We start from the raw sequence: 22,038 nt of genomic DNA, 5'->3' as shown, positions 1-22,038 counted from the left end.
AATAGTAGTAGTAATACTGATGATGATTATGATGATGGTGATGATAGTGATGATGATGATGTTCTGCTAAGAATTCTTCTGTAATTGTCTTTAGTTATATTTGATTCACATGCTATTAAGTATGTGAGAACCCCAGGGATTATGTGTTGAGCTGTGAGTGTGTGCATGTGCAAGCTCCCCATTCAATTTTCATGTGAAGTAGAGATTTTGACAAGAAAATAAAACAACAGGATGATGAAAGAAATACACACTTGGGACATAAACAGAGAGGGAACATACACTTGGGGGACAAAAACTTGAAAGGAACATACACTTGGAAGTTTTTCAAGTTAAAGATATGGGAGAGTTTTGATGGGAGAGAATGAGCACCAAGGGACAAGAACTCCTCAGAACTAGTCAATTTTGTGGGTCTGAGTGAAAACTTCAGTGAAAGCAAAGGATCTAGATTGGGGTAGTGTACCAATGTGGGGATTCAGTAGAGAAAATTTAACCCTTAAGAGGGTAAGGTCTAGGAAAAAATTCTAATTTAATTTTACTTATATAGGAACACATTTTCTAAAAGCAGCTCGTTTGTTACAAGCCCTTGTGAGGATAGATTAAGGATGAAAGGGGATGGAGACCAGAGTAGGCAGGAAATTTTTTCAAAGTCAACTCCAAAGAATTGATCTTATGGTTTGAGTAGTGAGAGCTGCCTATATTAAAGTGATTGCATGCCATCAGGAGAGGCAGTGCCCAAGTGTGCAACTGGCTACAGCATTACAAGAAAGAGAGATCATTATAAACTGCTCAAAGAGATGGGGCTTTATGTGGAGGAAATGACACAGAAGAGTCTCAGAAGCCAGTTTAGAGCATCAGATCAGCACTGTGAGATCAACAACAACAAAAAAGAAATTGCATGGAGTAGTTAGGAAGGACAGCTCTCAGGAGATTTTGTATGACTAGAAGTTAATACTTGTTTACATGCAAGAGTGTAATGAGATGGACAGGAAAGTTAGGAAGATGAGCCTAACTGTGGGTGCTGAGTAGATTAGAGACCATGTTAATGTCAGGTTTACCAATCTCTAATTTCACATGCCTTAGAACAAAATATCCACTCCACTCTCCTGTACCCAAATAAGGTTGGCGTTCATCTCTTCAACTTTGCTTCCTCCCACTCTTCCCTTAATATTTTTACTCTACCCTCTTGTCACATTAGAAATGTGTCCTGTCAAAAACTGCAGCAAATTAGAGATAAAGTTATGTAAAGTAGAGTAGCATCCCAGGTATGACTCTATCATGGTAAACTAGCTTTTGGCACCTTAACAATTCTTTTCCACATTACATTTAAGTCATGTGCAAGCTGAATAGATAAAAGTCTATTACTATATAAGATAGACAGCATTTCATTTGTAAAAATAAAACTCAGTTCTAATATATTGGGCTAAACTCTTTAAATTTTAGACCACCTCTGTAAATACACATGGAGATTATAAAAACTGTATGACTTTATTTGTAAGATTGATCTCAGGGAGAAAGAATTCTAGAACTCAAAATGTGGGAGCAATAACCTCTGAGAGAGAAATAAAAAAAGTGTGTCCTCTCCCACTTGAAATGTGTCCTGTCTAGTCCTATAAATTCTTGTTTGAGATGCATAAGACAAAAATACCTTTGATCACGATAGCAGTAGTGTGTGGCATACTGTCAGTGAAGATTGCCTCTGCCAAATTAGATATGAGGAAAAGTTAAACACAGCAAGCAACATAGCTAGAGACAAGTCCCTTAATCCATAGCCATTTCCATGGAGTCTTCTAATACTTCTTTCATGGAACACAGGAACACCTATTTTCCCTAACACTCAATTGTGTATTCTCTGACACAAGTGAGTAGATACATGATATTGGCCAGAGACATTTGTCCATACAATTAGAGTGAAAAAATTTTGTTCAGACAAGTGTATATATTATTAATACAACTCACCAACAGTGGAGTGATGCTCGATTCTCTAAATTACTCAATTCTTATCTGTTCTGTTTCCAAACTGATGCTGGATTGAGGTCTTTTTCTTGTTTACAAGAACTATGAAAGTATGAACCCTATCTAAGCTTTAGAAAAATTGGTAACCAAGTCAAACTGTGGCTTCTTCCATACCCTAGGTAAACAATAGAATAATGTCTTGTAAGCATCTGACATAATACCCAACAGATTTCTAATTCTTACCCTTCCTGATTCTATTTGTGTCTCATGGTCAGCCTATAGGTCACCAGGGATAGTGGTGGTGGGGAGCTTGAGATATGAATTGCAAAGTACATAGGAGGGGAGAGAACAGCAGAATCCCCCTGATAGAGCTGCCTAACACTATCAGCAACACAAATGTCCATCTTGCTGACCGTTTCCTTGTCCAAACCCCACCCCTGGTGGTGACAAAACACCATTGACCAATAGTCTTATTTCATTGGAAGAAGCAGGGGTCTGGGGGCCAAAAATGAGGAATAAAAGGCCACATAGAGAAGCAGTAGCACAGACTAGCTTCTGGCTCATCTGTGATCACCAGAAAGCTCCCAGACGCCATGGTGAATTTTACTGCTGAGGAGAAGGCTGCTATTGCTAGCTTGTGGGCCAAGGTGAATGTGGAGGTAGCCGGAGGCGAGATCCTGGGAAGGTAGGCATTGGTGGCTAGGGAAGGGGTCAGAAAGGCAGAAAGTGTTCCTGAAAGAGTGATTGGTCTGATTTCTTACATACTCTGACTTCTCATCAGGTCTGTGACTATGTTCATCCCATAGGCTGCTGGTTGTCTACCCATGGACCCAGAGGTTCTTTGACAATTTTGGCAACTTATCTTCTGAAACTGCAATAATGGGCAACCCCAAGGTCAAGGTTCATGGCAAGAAGGTGCTGACTTCTTTTGGAAATGCTATTAAGCATATGGATGACCTCAAGGGCACTTTTTCTCACCTAAGTGAGCTGCACTGTGACAGGCTGCATGTGGATCCTGAGAACTTCAAAGTGAGTTCTGGGCATGCTTGTGTTTTCTGCTTTCAATCTAGATATTTGTTTCATCTATATGTTAAGAAACACTGGCACTGAAGCCTTATTCTATAGAGATATTTTTGGGAAGTAGTACTTCAGGACACAGCTAGATTTTGGCAGTTAGGTTGTTTCAAACATCATAGGTAAAACCAAGTAGAGTAATAGCTATGACTAGTGGAGACAACTGGCCATTTGATATTACTGAAACAATACATGTTGTGAAGAGCACTGGCCAAAATTGAGTTAAATGTTTTTGGCCAGACAATACAAATTTAGCCATGGATTCTTTTGGTTCATACTTTCATAGTTCTTGTAAACAAGAAAAAGACCTCAATCCAGCATCAGTTTGGAAACAGAACAGATAAGAATTGAGTAATTTAGAGAAGAATCGAGCGTCACTCCATTGTTGGTGAGTTGTATTAATAATATATACACTTGTCTGAACAAAATTTTTTCACTCTAATTGAAAAGAATCCATGGCTAAATTTGAAAGGTGCTTAGACTTATCAGGGCGGAAACTAGAGTTGTATCTATTGTTGCAAAGCCAGCCTGAGGACTTCTCTTTACTATGTACTATTTTCTTTTTGTCCCCACTCTCTCCCCAGCTTCTTGGCAACATGATATTGATTGCCTTGGCAACCCAGTTCAGCAGAGAGTTTACCCCACAGATGCAGGCTGCATGGCAGAAGCTGACAGCTGCTGTGGCTAATGCTCTGGCCTACAAGTACCATTGAGTTGCCTGTCTGACTCTGTTGGTGCCTACCAGAGGGGGCCCTGTGTTCGGAGAGTTCATCTCCTGGGGACTAAAGGGCAATGCTCTGCCTCTAGAATTAACCCCTATACGCTAAAAATGAAATAAAAATTAGAAACAATGTCTTTGTCTTTTCTATCTCTCTTAACCTTTTATGTTGATTCAGCTTTAACAAGAAAAAAAAAAAGCACTCCTGCAGGAATGGAAGTTTTGGAGAGATTGGGAGTTCGGAGAGGATAGAAAAGAGACTCTTCTGAGATTCTACAAATACGAGTATCTTCAATGGGGTAGTTACTCCTAGAAAGAGAAAGTAGATTCCTGAGTTGGGCAATGTCTTTAGAAAAAGGAGGCAATAGAGATACTCTTCAGACATGCAATAAGATGGTTGATCGTGAGTGGGGGCATATTAGGATTCACAGTGTGGGTCCTATATATGCTCTTATTTGTATAAACTCAGGATAGAGATCTTGGGGGCCTATAGTTTACTTCTGTTAAAAATACGAAACATATTTCTATCAGCTATAATACAGTGAATTTGGGGCTAAAACTTTCCCTAGTGTCTTCAATAGTATTTTTGCAGGAACCATCACTGAGGCATATGAAGTGACTGCCTTGCTTTTAATCTGTTTCATCTGCTAGTTCTGTGACATGAAACATACTTCTAATTCCATTAAGCCTTTGTTAGAAAGGAAAGTTCATTTATATGGAAAAATGACAAATCTTGGAACCAGAAACAGAAGAGAAATTGGCCCTTTAAAAGCAGTGAGTGGTATAAAATTAGAGAAGCTGCTAGAGAGACCAAAGAAAAGCAGGAAAAGATGCTATCGTTAGAAGCAAAAAGAACCAGTGAAGTTTCTTGAATGTGACGGGGACATAATAAATAGGAAATTTTAGGAAAAATGATCCATGTGTTGGTATAGAACTAAAAAGACAGGGTCTAACTTGGGTATAGCTAGAGGAGTTTGGCGAGAATATAGTGAAATGGTGGGGAAAGAACTAACTTTGATAGGAGCAATGAAACTAAAAAAAAAAAACAATTAAGAGGCCATTGTGGCAAATATTCTGAAGGACTTGGTACATAGTAAAATAGAGAATGGAGATCACAGATGATAGCCAGTTTTCCTGTCTGGTGAATGAAAAGAAGGAAATCTATAGAGAGAACAGAAAATACCTACAAGTCTCTTGTTTAGAGCTGGCAATGACCACGGCCGCTTTTGTAGCAATCACTTTAAATTCCTGCACCCAGGTTCCTAGCATAGAGGTGAAAAGCCAGGGCTTTGGGATTAACAAACAAAGATCAAATTACATACCCATCACCTCGCAAAGTTTAGTTTACTTTTTTTTTTCAGAATTAATTTTCTCATTTGTAAAATGAGATAATCATTTGTACTTCACAAGTTCCAAGGTTTCAAGAAGATATTTGTAAAGTCTATTGTCTGTTATTTTTTTTAAGATAGTGGTGATGGTTAATGCAATGCCCTGTGACTTGTTTCTCTGTGCCCTGTTTCATTGTATATTTTTGACCTGATTGTATTCTTTCTGAACCTCAGACCCATAAATCTATTTGCTTAATATCCTGTTTTGGATTGCTCAAGAGTGCATCAAATACAATGTGTCCAAGAGTGAACTCCTTATCTTCTCCTAACATAGTCCTGCTAATTTACCCCTCTTTTTGTTCTCCATGTCAGTGATTTAACACATCATTCATTGTTTATGCCTGATAATAAAGGTGACATTTTTACTTCAACCTTACTACACTATCATCCTATTTGTCTCTCATTTACTCTATCCCTAAATCCACCTGTATACTGAAGCCAGAATACTTCTTGAAAAATACAAATCAAATCATGTTACCCACTTCCTTGAAATTTTCAATAGTTTTTGTTGGCTTTCAGGTTTAAAAAAATAATCTGTAACAGAGTTTAAAGATCATTCATGCCATGCCTCTTTTGTACCTTTCTATTGTATATTATCCACCCCCTTGTGATCTGAATTAGTCATACGGCCCAACTTTTTATATATAAACCATATACTTAGAATTATTGTCTCTGGTTACTTTTAATCAATATTATTGAGACTAGACATCACTTGTAAAATTCTTAATCTTTTAGCAGGAAATGAAATGGGATATCTCTTCAGAGTTAATCTTTTTAGTAAACCTAGTTAAGTTTTCTTCCCTCCTTTATTTGGAAAAATGCCCTCTCCCTCAAATCTTGATAATTGCCCTGGCGACTTGTCCTCTGGCTATTGATAAGGGTCATCAGTCCATTTAGCCAGGCAGGGCCCTTAGAGTCTGAGTGGGGGGAAAACTTTAAGCCAAAGGTCTTTCTTTTTACTCTTTAACAAACGTATTAACCAAGACTGTTTCTCTTTACTCACTTAATAGGCAAATCAATAATAGAAATTAATAAATGTATGATTTAAATAACAAGTTTGTATTTTCTTTTCCTTGTCTAGGGACTGAGGTGGCACTTCAGCAGGAAACCCAAGACCTCAACCTGACAGAGGCAGAAAGGGAAAGAGCTCCATGAAACCCCTGTAGACAGGGATTATGGCCATTCTCAGCAGGAAGCAGATATGGAAAAAGAGACCTCTCGTCCTTCAACACCCATGCTAGCAAGGTGGTTTATGGTTTTTAGAAAAGAGGTAGGCAGAAAACTTAGGGGGTTTGGGGTCTGCCTGCAAAGACACTAAGGTCATCCTATCTTAGAAGGGGTCTGCCCTAATCTGCCCACAATTAAGCAAGCCAAGAAGGCATTTTTTAACTCACACAAAGAAACCAGTAGGCAGAGATTTAGGTACCAGTTTAAGCCAGTCATTCACACCTGCACAATGAAGACCCCAACGACCTTCAACTCATTATACCATCATTATAATATCAGGCATATGCCCGGAAGTTATTTAATATCATTATAACAATTCTGGGAACAAACATGCACAGAAAGCAGAATGATGAATCACTGAGTCCTGTCAATCTTAGTTGTTAATCAAGGAAGCCCACTTTTTTTCTAAGAAAAGTAACTATCCACAGCAAAAAAGGGATAAAACCCTGAAGTCTTTGTTACCAGGCCTTTTGAGCCACACTCTCTTGCTCAGGCCTGCTTCCACATCTGGAAGTGTACTTTCCTTTCTAATAAAACTTCTTTTCTACTGTATTTCGGTGTCTTGCTCAATTCTTTGTTTGAGACATCAAGAACCTGGACAACGCGCCAGGAGAGGAACCCACTCTCTGATAATATTATGTCATATGATTCATCTATATTGCTGGATGTGAAGCAGTAGTGAATTCTTTTAATTCTGTGTAATATTTTATTATTTTACTAACCATTATATATTTATTCCATTAAATGAGGAACATTTAAGTTACTACTAGCTTGAGATTCTTACGCGTATTGATGTTACAAGCATTCCTAGTAACGACTTTGGACACACACAAGCATGCGTTTTTGTATATCTAAAAGTATAATCACTAGATCATAGGTTTTGCATATATTCTGCTTTAGTAGATACTAGCAAATATTTCCCAGAGCAATTTTACACTCTCACTGGCAAAGTATAAAAGTTTTTGTTAATCTACATCTTTAGCAAATTTTGGAATTCTCAATCTCTCCTCTTATTTTCTTTATATTCTTTTTCCTCCTCTTTCCTTTTCATTCCACTTTTTCTTTCTGAGAGTCTCTTCCATCCATTTTTCCTCTCTCCCTCCTTCTCTCCTTTTCTCCCTCTTCATTTGCCTGTCTCCTCCTCTTCTCTCTCCCTCCCTCCCTTCCTTCTTTCCTTCTAGCTAAGCTGATGGGTATGTATTTTTATATCATTGTAGTATTATTTAAATTGAGAAAAGAGTAAAATTTCCTTTGAATCTTCATTTCTGGGTCTTACCTTCACTTTTTTTCCTGAGGACACAGATGAAAAAATTTCTACACTTGAATTTTCCCTGAAACTCAGTCAGACAATCTAGCTGAATTAGGCAAATCTTTCTTTGCAATTTCTCTACATTTTCTTTAGTCAGTTCATCGTTTTAAACAATTATGCTATCGGTATCAGGTATTTTTATCTTTCATTAAATTGTTCCCATTATAATTCATGCTCTTGAACCTATTTCAGCAGCTCACAGAGAGATAATATTTTTCAGTATTTTAATGAACATTTATTTCAACAAAGGAATGGAAAAAGAGTTTTGTAACTGGACGTATTTACTCAAGAGGTAGAAAAAAGGCAAGTTAAAATGATGGCAAAATATTTATCTATTCCAACCACTTACAAATATCTCTAGAGACAAAGAGAAGCTCCATATGGAGTCTGCTTGATAAAAATTCTGCATTCTAGAATTTAGTTTTTTATCTACAAAATTGGATGAGTTAAATTCTAAGATACATTTCACCACATCAGACTAAAGCATTTATGCATAAATGAGATTGATACTACATTTATAGAAGTAAGTGCTGAAAGAGATGATGTAAGGAGATAAATAGAGGGAGAATAGTTTCTTAGTCAAGGTACACAAGGCCTAAAACAGCCGATCTGAAGGCCAGTTGAAGGGAACTGAAAATGAGGGTGTGTCTTCCTTTCTCACAAACCAGTGAACTTCTGAAATGTCCTGGGCCAATCTGCTCACAGGTACAAGAAGGGCAGAGGCCAGGACTAGGCATAAAAGGGAGAGCAGGACCAGCTGCTGCTTACGTTTGCTTCTGACACAAACCTGTTCACTAGCAACCACACAAACCAACACCATGGTGCATCTGAGTGGTGAGGAGAAGGCTGCCGTCACCGGCCTGTGGGGGAAGGTGAAGGTGGACGAAGTTGGTGGTGAGGCCCTGGGCAGGTTGGTATCCAGGTTATAAGGCAAACATAAGGAGAGCAAATGGAAGCTGGGAGTGTGGAGATAGCGCAGTGCCCTGGGTTTCTGACAGCCACTGACATCGTGTGTCCTCTGTGCTGTGTTCACCCCTTAGGCTGCTGGTGGTCTACCCCTGGACCCAGAGGTTCTTTGACTCCTTTGGGGACCTGTCCTCTGCTTCTGCTGTTATGGGCAATCCTAAGGTGAAGGCCCATGGCAAGAAAGTGCTAGACTCCTTCAGTGAGGGTCTGCAGCATCTGGATAACCTCAAGGGCACCTTTGCTAAGCTGAGTGAGCTGCACTGTGACAAGCTGCACGTGGATCCTGAGAACTTCAGGGTGAGTCTAGGAGATGTTCTGTTTTTTATTTTCACTTTCTAGTTTTCACTCTGGTTCTTTTACCTGCATGTTCTTCCTACATGTTCCTTTTTACTTTACTATACATCATCATTTAATTCTTTTCAAATGTATAGTTTTCTGTTTTTTCTTTCAATATTTCATATTGTTTTCTTTCTCGTAACCTTGCTTTTTAAATCTAACTGTTTATTTAATGTCTCATCTTTTCTCTCTCTTTTACCCCGCAATTTCCTTTTCCCTACCCTGTACCCAAATTACACATATCAGCTCTCATCCACTACTTCCGCATTTGGAAAATTTCTCTGTATAGGGATTGAAAATGCACCTCAAAGAGGAGAGGCACAAGATATTATTCTAGAGGCTATAAATAATTTCAAAACTAAAAAAAATAATCAGAACTTTATAGAGTCCAGACTCAAAGAAAAGGAAAGTGAATATCTGAGCATAAAAAGACCAGAAGTAGGAAGTAGGGCAGCAATAATTGCTGAAAGACAGCCCATCATCTTATTCTCATTAATTAATCAATAATTAGTATATATAACATATATGACAAAATATATAGTATATATTTATCTATATGCATTTGTATTATATGTACATATATACATATACTCATTTATGCTGGTAGGAATAACTTGAGAATTAATTTGAGCTCAAGTATGAGCAGAAAAAAAAATGAAAACAATGTTGATCCACTTTCTTAGAAGCCAAGCTTGATTTCTCTGTTAATCATGTATATATGTTTATCTACCTCTTCCCTGCAGCTCCTGGCAACTGCTCAAGTTTCAAGGTCACAGCTTGGGATGAAGCCAGAATATTTTGAATCTAAGCTAGGTCTGGCTGCTCACCATGACCATGTCTCTTGTCTCTTCCCCACAGCTCCTGGGCAACGTTTTGGTGTGTGTGCTGGCTCGCCACTTTGGCAAGGAATTCACTCCGCAGGTGCAGGCTGCCTATCAGAAGGTGGTGGCTGGTGTGGCCACTGCCCTGGCTCACAAGTACCATTGAGATCTTGACCTGTTTCCTGGATACCATTGGAAGGCTCTTTTCCTCTAGATTTCATCTTCTGAACTTGGAGAAATAATGTCCATCCTCAAGGGTATGGCTTCTGCCTAATAAAGAACTTTCAACTCAACTTTTTGATTCATTTCACTTATTTTATTTTAATTTAATTTAATTTAATTATTTTGTTTTATTTTATTATTTTATTTTATATTTCATTTTATTTTCTGGGGATATGAGATACTCCCTGAGGATCTGTACATAGGGAGTTCTTGTGTCTTATACAAAGAGATCAAGGGAAATGAGAAAAAAAGGGGGGATCACCTACCTCCGAAGCATAGGAATTTTCAAGAAAATTTGAAATATGGAGACAATACTACCATTACAGGGGTTCTACGGGGGACCTCAAATCTAAGATATAGCCTTCAGGCAAGTGTTTTGATCCGTTTTCTATAATTAGTTAAAATACAATGTGCTTATTTAGAGACATAATGATTGTTCAAGAAACTATTATGTTTACTCTTTTTCTACTCCCTTTGCCTGCACATTGTAGCCCACAATGCTATATACTCCATCATGTGTTTCTGCTCTAATGAATAACCTCCCTTTCTCACTTGTCCCAAAACAGATTCAAAACTAGTTTCTGCCCCCACTTCCCCTTTAAGCAAAGTTTAATGCTTGAATATCACTTGTGACTTTTTCGATCCTGGCTTCAATGAACTTTCCAATATTGCCTACGAAAATGACCCCCCTTCAAATTTCTTCTTATCCATTGCATTCATAATCCATAGGGTATAAAATTTCTGCCTATTTTGTAATATTCTACATGACTATTATGCCTTAAGTTCCTATATAGGAAGTAAACAAATGCTTATTAAATGAAATAAGTGAATAAATGGATAATTGATCATTCCTTGTTTAGAAATCCTGGGACCAGAAGACAATCTGAACACTAGACCATTGCATAGAATTCCTCGAGTGTTAATGCTACAATATATAATGAGGAAGCACATAGAAAAGTAAAGCATCAATCAGACATTTATTTTCTGTTCACAGGTAGTAAAATATCTTTGAAGAATTTCTAGAAGCTTCTAACTTAAATGCATTTCTTTAAATATGTATCATGTTACTGTTAATTAATTTTAGGCTTGACCACCTGAAATAGAACTTGTTGCTTTTTTCTGTATAAAAGTGCTTTTATAATAACTTTGCCTGTTATACCAGTGTATAGACGATATTATAATTTATGGTTTCTCTGCTATATTTTGAATTGCCTGAGGGCAGAGGCTTTTTACATTCATTTGTTTTCTTCTCAGGTCATTGTACATAGCAGGCACTGAAAACTCGTTATTTTGAATAGGATCTGTAAGAACCACAGGCTCATATCCCAGAAGCAGAGAGCCCTCAGGGAAATGTTAGGGAGATTACTTTCACACTTCTGACTACAGAAAAATTCTGATAAGAATTGATATTTGAAGAAAAAGAGACTTTCAGAGAATTTTAAAGAGGGTAAGAGAAACTGGGTTTCATAGTTTGGAAAAGGGGAAACAAAGTACCCTTCTTTCTTCCAAATGATAATAAATAAAAACAAAAATATATAAGACTTTCTGTATTCTCTTTTGTTCCTTCAACTTTGGAACTGGTCAATGAATCTAGACAAGAAGTTAGATTCTTGTCGAGATTCCTGTCTAACTCCAATACCGAAGACTTCAGGAGAATATCACTAGATTGTCTTCCATCAAGCACAAACAATTACTGTATATCAGGCATTGCTGTCTGCACATTAAGAGTGAGGATATCGATGGATGGAAAGAGACTTGGCATGTTGTTATTATATTTTCATTCTTTGCTAGAGAAGAGCTTCTATCAAAGTCTAAGAGTAGAATAAATTCTTTAAGATTTTATTTTATTTGATAATTTACCCAATGATTATTTCTTTTTCCTCCCTATCATGTTGCTATATAGACTATGTTCAATATATTTGAATAAAAATGGGGTATGTGTGTGAAAAAGAAAGATGTAAAGAAAGAGAAGGCAGAGGGAGGGAGAGAGAGAGAGAGAAAGAGAGAGAGAGAAAAAGAAAGAGAGAAAAGGGGAGAGGAGAGGACCAGAGAGGAGGAGAGAAGAGAATGGAAAAAGAAAGGAACAAAATAATACTGTGAGTTAGGTTCTATAAATATTTCAAAATAATTCAATTTAAAGTCAAGAGAATTTAGCATAATATTCTAGATCATCCATCTCTTAAGCCTCGGAGCAGTGCCCTGGAGGTTTGGACTTACGAATTAATGCCTTACATATTTGTAAAGAGTGCCCAGACTGAAGCCAAGATTCTGCCTCTATACATGTACAGTTTCAATTTTAAGTTGGGAAAGACTTCCCATTTGCTCTTCACAAATCAACATTATGGCCCACTTAATGAGGTAAACAAAGCTAATTCCCAATGATGGAAGTATTGGGGTAATGTGGAAGTTATAAACAGAAAAGTTAATTGTTCTGTAACATTTAGAATAGACTTTATCTACGTTATGGCTATGTTGATTTTATTGCTTTATAGAGAGAAATATGGCTTAAAAAAATGAGCTAGACTCTCGATTCCTAAGCCATCCTGTGTTTACGCTCTTTGTTTCTATGAGTTCTGTCCTTTTTAGAATATTTTTATTTTATTTAATTTTATTAACTTAATTTAATTTTTGAAAAGATGCTAAGCTGAGGAGACTAAGAGACTATACATTTGGGAGAGAAGAATTAAAAATAATTGTTCCACCAAGAAAAATACAGCTTATATTGCTGAAATGATTTTCTTGGGGAATTTAAAATTGAACACTAGGGCATGTATGAAAGTGTTCTAGTTGAGTGTAATCTTTTTAAACAAATGACAAAACCACACATCTTTGGGTGAGTGCCATGATTCTCTTAAAGGAAGGTAATACTTATCCTCTTATTCATACTCAGACTAAGTCCATTCTGGTATAGAACATTAGGAATTAGTAGTAAAGGAAGAAAACTGTCTCTCTCATTGAGACTCTGTGTGTGTGTGTGTGTGTGTGTGTGTGTGTGTGTGTGTGTGTGTGTGTGTTTAGTGCTCAGTAGTAGGGCTGGAATCAAAGTAAAGCAGACATCCTGTGGTAGAAGTAAGCTCACAATGGTGAAGATAGGCCTAAGCAGCTTTCCAGAACCTTTGAATGCTGACCTGGATTTGAGCCCGAGGCTCTGAACATAACCACTTTCATCACTATTCATTCTTTCTTATTTTTGTATGGTACGTCTGAGCTTTTGATGTCTTATTACAACTTGCAACCTTGTCCCTGCAGGGTTATGAGTAACAGAAGGAAAAGTCTGTTTCACTCTTCAGTTATACTAAGCAGCAGTGTAGCGACTTCTGTCCTGAAACCAGAATGAGGGTAGCTGTGACTACTGCCAGTATAAAAGAGTGGCCATAGGTCATTCATGGCCAAAGAAGGCTTAAGGAAGAAGACACAATAGAACTTAGGGGAACCTTTTCTGAGAACAGGAAATGGTAGAGGAAGTCTTTAAGTAGGAACTAATTTCTATTGATCAAGGTGGCAAAGCTACAGCCTTACCAATGTGGCTCTTTACAGGAAAATACAAACATATTCTATGCTATTATTTAGTAAGTCCTGTGAATTTTCCATGACACAGAGTTCCTGCAAAAGACATGTCCAAACTTTCCTTAGAAGACCTCCTTTCACGTACATATGGCAGACCTCTGACATCAGGGTGTGAAACAGGGTATTGAAAACAATCTGAGTGTAAAACAATGATAAAGCTAAAGGAGGTTTAAATTTAATAAAACAAAACTCAAAATCAAAAGATCAAAACAAATGGTGTTTTGCTGTTGTTATTATTGTTTTTAACATTTAAAACACTCAAAATACCTCTTTTCCCAAAAGTCAACATATGGAATCTTTTCCCAGGATTAGCGCAATAATGGGATCTTCTTTGCTCCAGGGTTTTAGAGAAGAATGCATATTAATAGAAAATGTTTAAATTCTACCCCTTTCATACCTATAGTCTTTCATGGGCATGTAATTCTGACCTAACCTCCAGAGAGCCAGACAAGAACCAAGCCTTTCTTACGCATTTGAGAATAATCGGAGTGAGTTTGCTCACAAGTACTTGCTGGGCCTTGAGACAGGTAAAAGGGCTGAGGAATCTTTATTTATCTAACAATGCTGGAGAAAGTATTTTGGAGAATGAAGGAATGGAAGTGGGATTTTTAATAATTTAATTGGAACAACCAGAAATTGAAAAGCTCTTTTCTTCTGGCTCACATAAAATATATAAAATATATATATATTTTAAGTTGGAGTTATAGTATCAGAGCTGAAAGGATGAGCGATTTCTGTTACATGTTTGTTACCAGTGATGGCAAAAGAGAGGGAAGGATGATTCTAGTCATCAAGGCACCAGAATAAGGAGAAGATTCTAAGGTAGGAAAAACATAAAAGTAAAAAATATATGGTCCTTTCCTTATTGAAAGAAAGTGGAAATTCTGGAAGGGAAAAGATGCAGGAAATAGAGATGATGAAAATTAGGGAAAATAAATAGCAGGCTTGGAGGTTTTATGCTGAGGGGACTTGGGGACTTGGAGGTTTTATGCTGAGCTCAGACATACTTACTGTTTTGATCTTCATTGTATCACTTAATAGTAAGGGGCAGAATTCTACACTTCAGATAATTTTCCTGGCCTGGAAAGTCAACAGGCTTTTACATGGGGAAAAAGAGCTCAACAGGTGATGGGGTGAATGGGTATTGGAAACCAATAGGGAGAAAAACATACATTATTGTAAAATAAGCTTTAAACAAACAAAATATACAGAGAAAGTAAGATTATGGGTGATGAATTTGAATAAAAAAAATGATTATGCACACAGCATTCGTAGTGGCCTAAGGGAAAAAATATAATATGAACCAAGGCTGGAAGGCCTTTCTTCTTTCCTACCCCTTTTTTTAAGTCACAGAGAAACTTCTCATTTTTCTGACACTTTCCCACATCAGTCCAGGAAGAAATCAATTATATGATTCTGGTGAGTCTTTGAAAATATTACTTCCCTCAGTGTTACTAATGATTTTGGGTTGTAATTGGGTTTTCATTTATTTGTATTTCTTACAATATTGAAAAATCTCTATGTTTCCATCTGTGGAATCCCAAAACCTAACAGTGTAACTGTTTCACAGCACATTATTGATTTATATCTATTCTATTTTTCAATCATTATTTATTTGGTTATGTGACTAAATTAAGAAAAACAAATGAACGAGTACCTACTTTCTTACCAGAAGAATTTAATCCAAACCAAGAAAAGAAAGATAAACTTTGAGCCTGGGCAGAAGTTTCATCCACTCTGTCCTTGTAAATATTTTGTGTAATCTAGAGACACAGGAGATCCATCCATACACTCTTAAGTAGAACCACAGTGGGGCACATTCCTTCCACTGTCTGGATCTTGCTGTCTTCATCTGTGGAATAAGAAAATTGAAGAGACAATCTCTAACAGACTACCAGGTTGTGTTTCTAAAAAACATATAAGTAAATTTTTCGAGAATGATTTTAAGTAGCAATTTGTATTGCTGAGATAGGACCTGCAGACACCTAGAGAGAGGGCTGAGGGTCTGAAGTCAGACTCATAAGCTAGTGCCAGAACTGCCGACGACAGGTATGACTGTTATCATTTAGGCCTCACCCTGCAGAACCACACCCCATCCTGGGCCAATCTGCTCACAGGAGCAGGGACATCAGCAGCCAGGGCTGGGCATAAAAGGAAGAGCAGGACCAGCTGCTGCTTACGTTTGCTTCTGACACAAACCTGTTCACTAGCAACCACACAAACCAACACCATGGTGCATCTGAGTGGTGAGGAGAAGGCTGCCGTCACCGGCCTGTGGGGGAAGGTGAAGGTGGACGAAGTTGGTGGTGAGGCCCTGGGCAGGTTGGTATCCAGGTTATAAGGCAAACATAAGGAGAGCAAATGGAAGCTGGGAGTGTGGAGATAGCGCAGTGCCTTGGGTTTCTGACAGCCACTGACATCGTGTGTCCTCTGTGCTGTGTTCACCCCTTAGGCTGCTGGTGGTCTACCCCTGGACCCAGAGGTTCTTTGACTCCTTTGGGGACCTGTCCTCTGCTCCTGCTGTTATGGGCAATCCTAAGGTGAAGGCCCATGGCAAGAAAGTGCTAGACTCCTTCAGTGAGGGTCTGCAGCATCTGGATAACCTCAAGGGCACCTTTGCTAAGCTGAGTGAGCTGCACTGTGACAAGCTGCACGTGGATCCTGAGAACTTCAGGGTGAGTCTCTGGGACCCTCAAAGGTCTCTTTTTTCATCTTTTTTTTAGAGTCAGGCTTACATCATGGGGAGAGGGCATAAATGCCACGATGCAGAGGATGCAGTTTACAATGTACAACAGATATTCTGATTGTATCACTATGGACTCTGCAGGACCATTTAGTTTCTTTTGACCTCTTTGCTCACAATCATTGTTTTCTTTTACTCATTCCTGTTTTTCTATTTTGTTCTCTGCAATCTCTTCTCTTTATTTTTAAGCAAACTTTTTGAGTGTTTAATTAAAAAAATCTTCTTTTAATTCACTTAAAAATTATCTAATACTTTCTTTCTTCTTATCTCTTTCTTTCAAAGCAAGGAGGATAAAATGTGTTACTCCTTCCTGGCATGGTTCCTAAAGAATAACAGTGATACTGTAAGTTCTGAGCTAAGGCAGAAAGCAAGCAAAGTTACTAAGTGAAAATTCAGGCTGATATGGGTGAATTTGCATCAATAACATCTAAGATCCATTTTCTGCTTAAGTTCAAGGGACACAGCTTGAGATGAAGCTGGAGTACTGAGTCCAAACTGGGTCCATCTGCTCACCATGACCATGTCTCTTGTCTCTCCCCCACAGCTCCTGGGCAACGTTCTGGTGTGTGTGCTGGCTCGTCACTTTGGCAAGGAATTCACCCCGCAGGTGCAGGCTGCCTATCAGAAGGTGGTGGCTGGGGTGGCCAATGCCCTGGCTCACAAGTACCACTGAACTCTGCTTTCCAGGAAAGGCCTCTTTCATCTCAGAGCCCAACAACGAGACATCAGAATTTCATAAAGGGCTTTGAGCACCTGATTCCTGCCTAATAAAAAGCGTTTATTTTCATTGCACTGGTGTTTTAAAATTATTTCTGTGTCTCTCACTCATATGGGCAGATGAATAGACAAGGCTTTTAAGACATAAAAAAAAAAAAATGAGGAGCTAGGTCAGACTTCGGGCAAATATCTCTATATCTTAGAGTCCATGAAAAGAGAGGTAGTAAATAGTTAATATACGTGGAAAACAGACCCTGCTGCCTATTCTTCGTTTTCCTCACAAAAAGGATTCAAGTTGAAGCTTGATTTGGTGGTTAGATTTTTGCTTTGTTCTATTTAAATCAGTTATTTTATTTACCCTTATAAATGTCTTCTCCCTCTTCAGTTGCCTAGAAACTCACCGCCCTAAATCCTCTAAGTTCTTCTGCCTTAAGACACCTCTGTTCCTGTAAGATTTTACCTAATGTGTTTTGCTGTCCCCATCACCCTTCCTCTCAGATCACTCTTATACTAGATCCCTCCATCATCTTATAGAGATCCAATTGAAGAGCAGGAGAAGGCAGTTTCTCTGTCTCTTCCCTTGAGACTTTTACAGTCTGTGTTTAGGAGGGAGCAGCTAATATTGCAGTAATTATAAGACTGTGGGGCTTTTTGAGGCTTGATATTTATTTACTGCTGTCTTGAAATATTGTTATCGGCTTACGCCAAAAAAATTCTGTTCTTCTCAAAATGTTTTGCGTTCATATCTTGTTCTCTTCCTTATCCTAACTTTGATGACTCTTTGCCTGTGTCATTAGCATACTCATTAGAATAGTGTTACCATCAGCCTCACATCCTAATTTTATTTCCTCATTCAATAGCCACTTATGTGGATGCTAGATTCTGGAGATAATATATGAACTTGGAGTGATTCTTGTTTCCTCCTGTACCCCAATTCTGTATCTAGTTAGGAAGATTCTGAAAGTAAGGCATCTAACAGACTATAAATGAGTGAGTGCAAGGCTTTATGAGATAAGAGGATGCAGACTTCACTGTGAAATGGATGATAAGGTTGAGCAGATATTTGTCAGAAAGAGAAAAAAAGAAAAAGAAAAAATGGAAAGGGAGATGCGCATATGCCAAATCACTGATAAATACAGTAATGTGTTTGGTACTCTGAGAATATCAAATAACTAGGGAAGACAATTGAAGCAAAATTGCCTGCAAGGGGATAAGATAGGACAGGATGGATAGAATCCGATTATGGACTTTGGTAAACACATTGGGGGATATATTTAAAATTAAAAATCCGTAAATGAAAGAATACAGTTTAGCCATTATGCATAAGAGATGCTTGTACTGAGAACTGATAAGTGAGGTGGGATATTATAGCAGCTTAGAACATAAGCTTTGAAATCAGACAGGCTGAATTGAAAACATTACCACTTATGAGCTCTGACCTTATGGAAATCACTTTTGTTTCCTGAACCTCATTTTTCTTACCTGCAAAATACCCCAAATTACATATATCATTCTTATGGTATGACTGTAAGGATTAGATGAGATAAAGTGTACAAAAACTTTTATGGCAACATCTGGCCCTTCACAATGCCTAACGCATAGCTTAGCAAATGTAATTTAAATAGTATTTTTGTTATAATTATTATGAAAAATAAGGGTAGAGTGCTGTTATTAATAATATTGGTGATGATTTCTGAAAGAGATATCTTAAAGAGAGAAACTATAGCCAGAAATAATATTCCTTGGCTGGTACTATTCATGCACCCCCCACTCCAACTTATATTCAGGAATCTGTGTGATTCGTTCATCATCAAACAGCCTCAGCTGAGTGTATTAGTCAGGATACAATTACTGTATCAATCACTTCCTGGATAGGAATGTGTGTGAGACTACACAGCAATTCGAAAAAAGAAATTTAATCATAAATAATTGTTAACAATAACTAGAGAATGGAGAAATGGAAGACAAGTCAATAAGGAGTAAAGAAGACTCTAAAGATGTAAGAATAGAAGACATAAGGAGTAGTTACTGCTCCTAGTTCTGAGATAGAGCAATTAATTAAAGAACACTCTGGAGAGGTTTTTCTCCTGGAGTTGATATTCAAACCTCTTAAGAGAGAACATACCCAAGACTCAACAGAATATTAAACAACTCTGGAGGCTCCAAAGCTCTCTAAAAGGAGATGCTTGGGAAGCGATCGAATGGGAGGTGCCATTTCGGCAGCATTTATTGAGAATCTCCTACCTGGGGTGCCAGCAGAAGCCACCTATATGAAGGAACTGCACCTCAGCTCTACCCATGAAACCGACTGAGTGTGCACGAAGAGAAGTGATTCATGGGAAAATTTAAGAAGGACACACTCTACTACTAAGCCACTCAAGGGAGTGTAGGAGGAAGCCATTTACAGGAGGTGTTGGCGCTGAAACACCCTGCTGCAAAGCCATGTGTGCTGCTAGAGTTGTCACAGCAGAAGCTGAGCACCTTGCCATAGTCTGAAGCAGTAGACAGTGATTATTGCAGGACCTTGACTAGAGGATCACATCAGAACCAGGAAGAAAATTCCCTTCTTCCTCTAGTGCCTCTCCAGCACACTCTACTGACAAAACTTAACATCGTGCAATCCAGAAAGGAAAATTGTCAAGAGTCTACCTCCATTATTACAGAATAGGCAATTAAGAATGAATTTGAATTGAGATACGATCCATTGATAACTGACAACCTGGCATACAGTAAGTGCTTGTCAATAAAGTGTGTAGGGTAATAGGTAAGAAAATCCCAATTAGAACTAGCAGACAATAAAGCAGTATTTAGAGGTTTATGAAATCAACAAAGAAAGTAGGACAGACTTTACAATTGCTTGGGTTAACAGTTTTTACTCTTTATAAACTTGATAGATTTTTCACCTTACTCAGATATTGGCAAACAAGAAGGTTATCTTTTTTATTCTCCCATATTCAAACAGAAGGATTGTTTGGATTACTACTTCCTTTTAGTTTTCATTTCTATGATGATTATGATGATAATGATTTTGAAATTCAAGCACAGAGTTGGGTTCAGTATACTTTTTACTTTATAGACAATTTTCAACACCACTCTAAAAAAAGTTTCTCCTTTCTCTTTCATCTTGACATTGTTATCCTTAAACAATATTTATATACTCTTATAAAATACACAATGATTATATGTACTTTATTTACACAAATTGCATTTTCCTAGACAGTCTCATTTTTGTTTGCTTTTCTTAATATGTTACATGAAAATCTAGTTGATTGTTTCTCGCAACTACAAAAATAGTATTTATTACATTTTACTTTGTCATCCCTCTTGTGATGGACATTATGGTTGTCTCCCATTTTCACCAACATGAACATTTCATTTCAATAAAATGAACATCTTTCAATTCATTCTTTTATAGGAAACCAAATAGCCTGGGTTATATAAACATAGGTAGCATTACTTGCTCATAATATTTATTAATATTTAATTTGTAAATATTGGCAGACAGTTTTCATGAACTTCGCATACAGTTTGTATTCCTATTATAATTTCCTATTCAACAATTGATTTTATTCAACTGTCAAATGTTTTGTCGTTATGAGCACGAAGTGATACCATTTCTTTTTAAAATTAAAATTTATCTAATTACTACTTTATTTAAGAATCATTTAATTCTCTTCTGGGCAATTCAGTCTTCACTTTTTGTGAATTACCTATTCATATAACTTGTTCAATTTTTAATTATTGTCCTATCATTTGATAAATTTCCAGATTTCTTTTTAACTGACTTTAAATATTAAAAATGCTTTTCTACATTATTATCTCTGTGTTAACTCTGTCTGTGGTATCTTTCATTGAGCTGAAATGTTTTATTTTCTTTTCATACCTTGTACCTGGAGAACTGATTGAAGATTTCTTTCTCTAATATTTAAACAAAATTTTTTTCTCATTTTGTTAACTTATTTTAATTTTTAAATATATACTCTATTTAAGATTCTGTTTTGCATATGGAAGGTGATAGAAATATGGCTTTGCTTTATTTCAAGTAGTGAATGACTTTTCAAAATATCATCAATCTATTTTTTTTTGCTTTGTGATGTTACTGTTGCTACAACTCAGGATCTCATAGATACGTGGGTATATTCAGTATGTTCCATTGTTTTGTTTGTTGATTTTTTCCACCAGATTTTATTTATTTATTTGTTTGTTTGTTTGTTTATTTAGTTATTTAACTTATTGTGGTGACACTGGTTAATAAAATTATATAGTTTTCGAGTACACAATTCAATAGTACGTCATATGTAAGTCACATTGTGTGTTCATCACTCAAAATTAAATTTCCTTCCATCACCAAATACTTGACCCCCCCTTTACCCTTATCTATCTCTTCTCTCCACCCCTTTCACTCTGGTAACCATTAAAATATTATTCAGCCATAAGAAAAGATGAAATACTGACATGTAAACAACATGGATGGATCTTGATATAACCATGCTAAACAAAATGTCAGAAAAAATTGAGAACATTATGACTTCACTTGTATGTGGGATGTAAAACTGAAGGCAAGAACAAATAAAACAAACAAACAAAAATCATAGACACAGATAACAGTTTAGGCCTCTATCTGGGGGAACTAATTTACAAAGTAACTACAACTCTTCCTGGGGAGGAAAGGCCAATTCAGAGTCATCAGCTCAGATCCTCACATTGAGAATATAGACCTCTCGCAAGTGTTAAAAGTAACATCGAGCATGCTGTAGCCTTTCAAGAAAGTAGGTAGAGATAGTCTTCCATAGATTCCACAAAGCCAGCTTTATGGATTAAGAAATCTGTTTTCCATGAATGAAGCCCTGGGGCTGTTGTCAGTGTAGTGACCTGGAGAGCCAGTGAGAAACAGTAGTCTTGTAGGCGTTCACCAGACTTCATTACAAGGCCTGTAAGGCTACTCTCCAGCTTGGATGGAAAACATACTAAAGTACCCACAGTAAATTTAGGGATAT

The 22,038-nt window shown here is 37.3% G+C and overlaps 3 protein-coding genes across 3 annotated transcripts; all 3 read left to right on the top strand.

The window, feature by feature from the left end:
* The first annotated feature begins 2,546 nt into the window (after window positions 1-2,546).
* Window positions 2,547-3,740, top strand: LOC105307559 (hemoglobin subunit epsilon-2). The gene is made up of 3 exons (XM_011383106.1): window positions 2,547-2,638; window positions 2,760-2,982; window positions 3,612-3,740. Exons 1-3 carry the CDS (start codon window positions 2,547-2,549, stop codon window positions 3,738-3,740), a joined length of 444 nt encoding a protein of 147 aa, XP_011381408.1.
* A 4,668-nt stretch (window positions 3,741-8,408) lies between these two features.
* On the top strand, window positions 8,409-10,085 carry LOC105307557 (hemoglobin subunit beta). Its single transcript, XM_011383105.2, has 3 exons — window positions 8,409-8,579; window positions 8,710-8,932; window positions 9,830-10,085. The coding sequence occupies exons 1-3, from the start codon at window positions 8,488-8,490 to the stop codon at window positions 9,956-9,958; spliced, it is 444 nt and encodes a 147-aa protein (XP_011381407.2). The 5' UTR covers window positions 8,409-8,487; the 3' UTR covers window positions 9,959-10,085.
* A 5,646-nt stretch (window positions 10,086-15,731) lies between these two features.
* On the top strand, window positions 15,732-17,047 carry LOC105307592 (hemoglobin subunit beta). The gene is made up of 3 exons (XM_023524876.1): window positions 15,732-15,903; window positions 16,034-16,256; window positions 16,869-17,047. Exons 1-3 carry the CDS (start codon window positions 15,812-15,814, stop codon window positions 16,995-16,997), a joined length of 444 nt encoding a protein of 147 aa, XP_023380644.1. The 5' UTR covers window positions 15,732-15,811; the 3' UTR covers window positions 16,998-17,047.
* The last annotated feature ends 4,991 nt before the right edge of the window (window positions 17,048-22,038 follow it).

This window comes from Pteropus vampyrus, unplaced genomic scaffold (genome assembly GCF_000151845.1).
Source record: "Pteropus vampyrus isolate Shadow unplaced genomic scaffold, Pvam_2.0 Scaffold504, whole genome shotgun sequence".
NCBI classification, from domain to species: domain Eukaryota; kingdom Metazoa; phylum Chordata; class Mammalia; order Chiroptera; family Pteropodidae; genus Pteropus; species Pteropus vampyrus.
The sequence above is the reverse complement of the archived record's forward strand: the minus strand, read 5'-3'. Positions and strand labels throughout refer to the sequence as shown.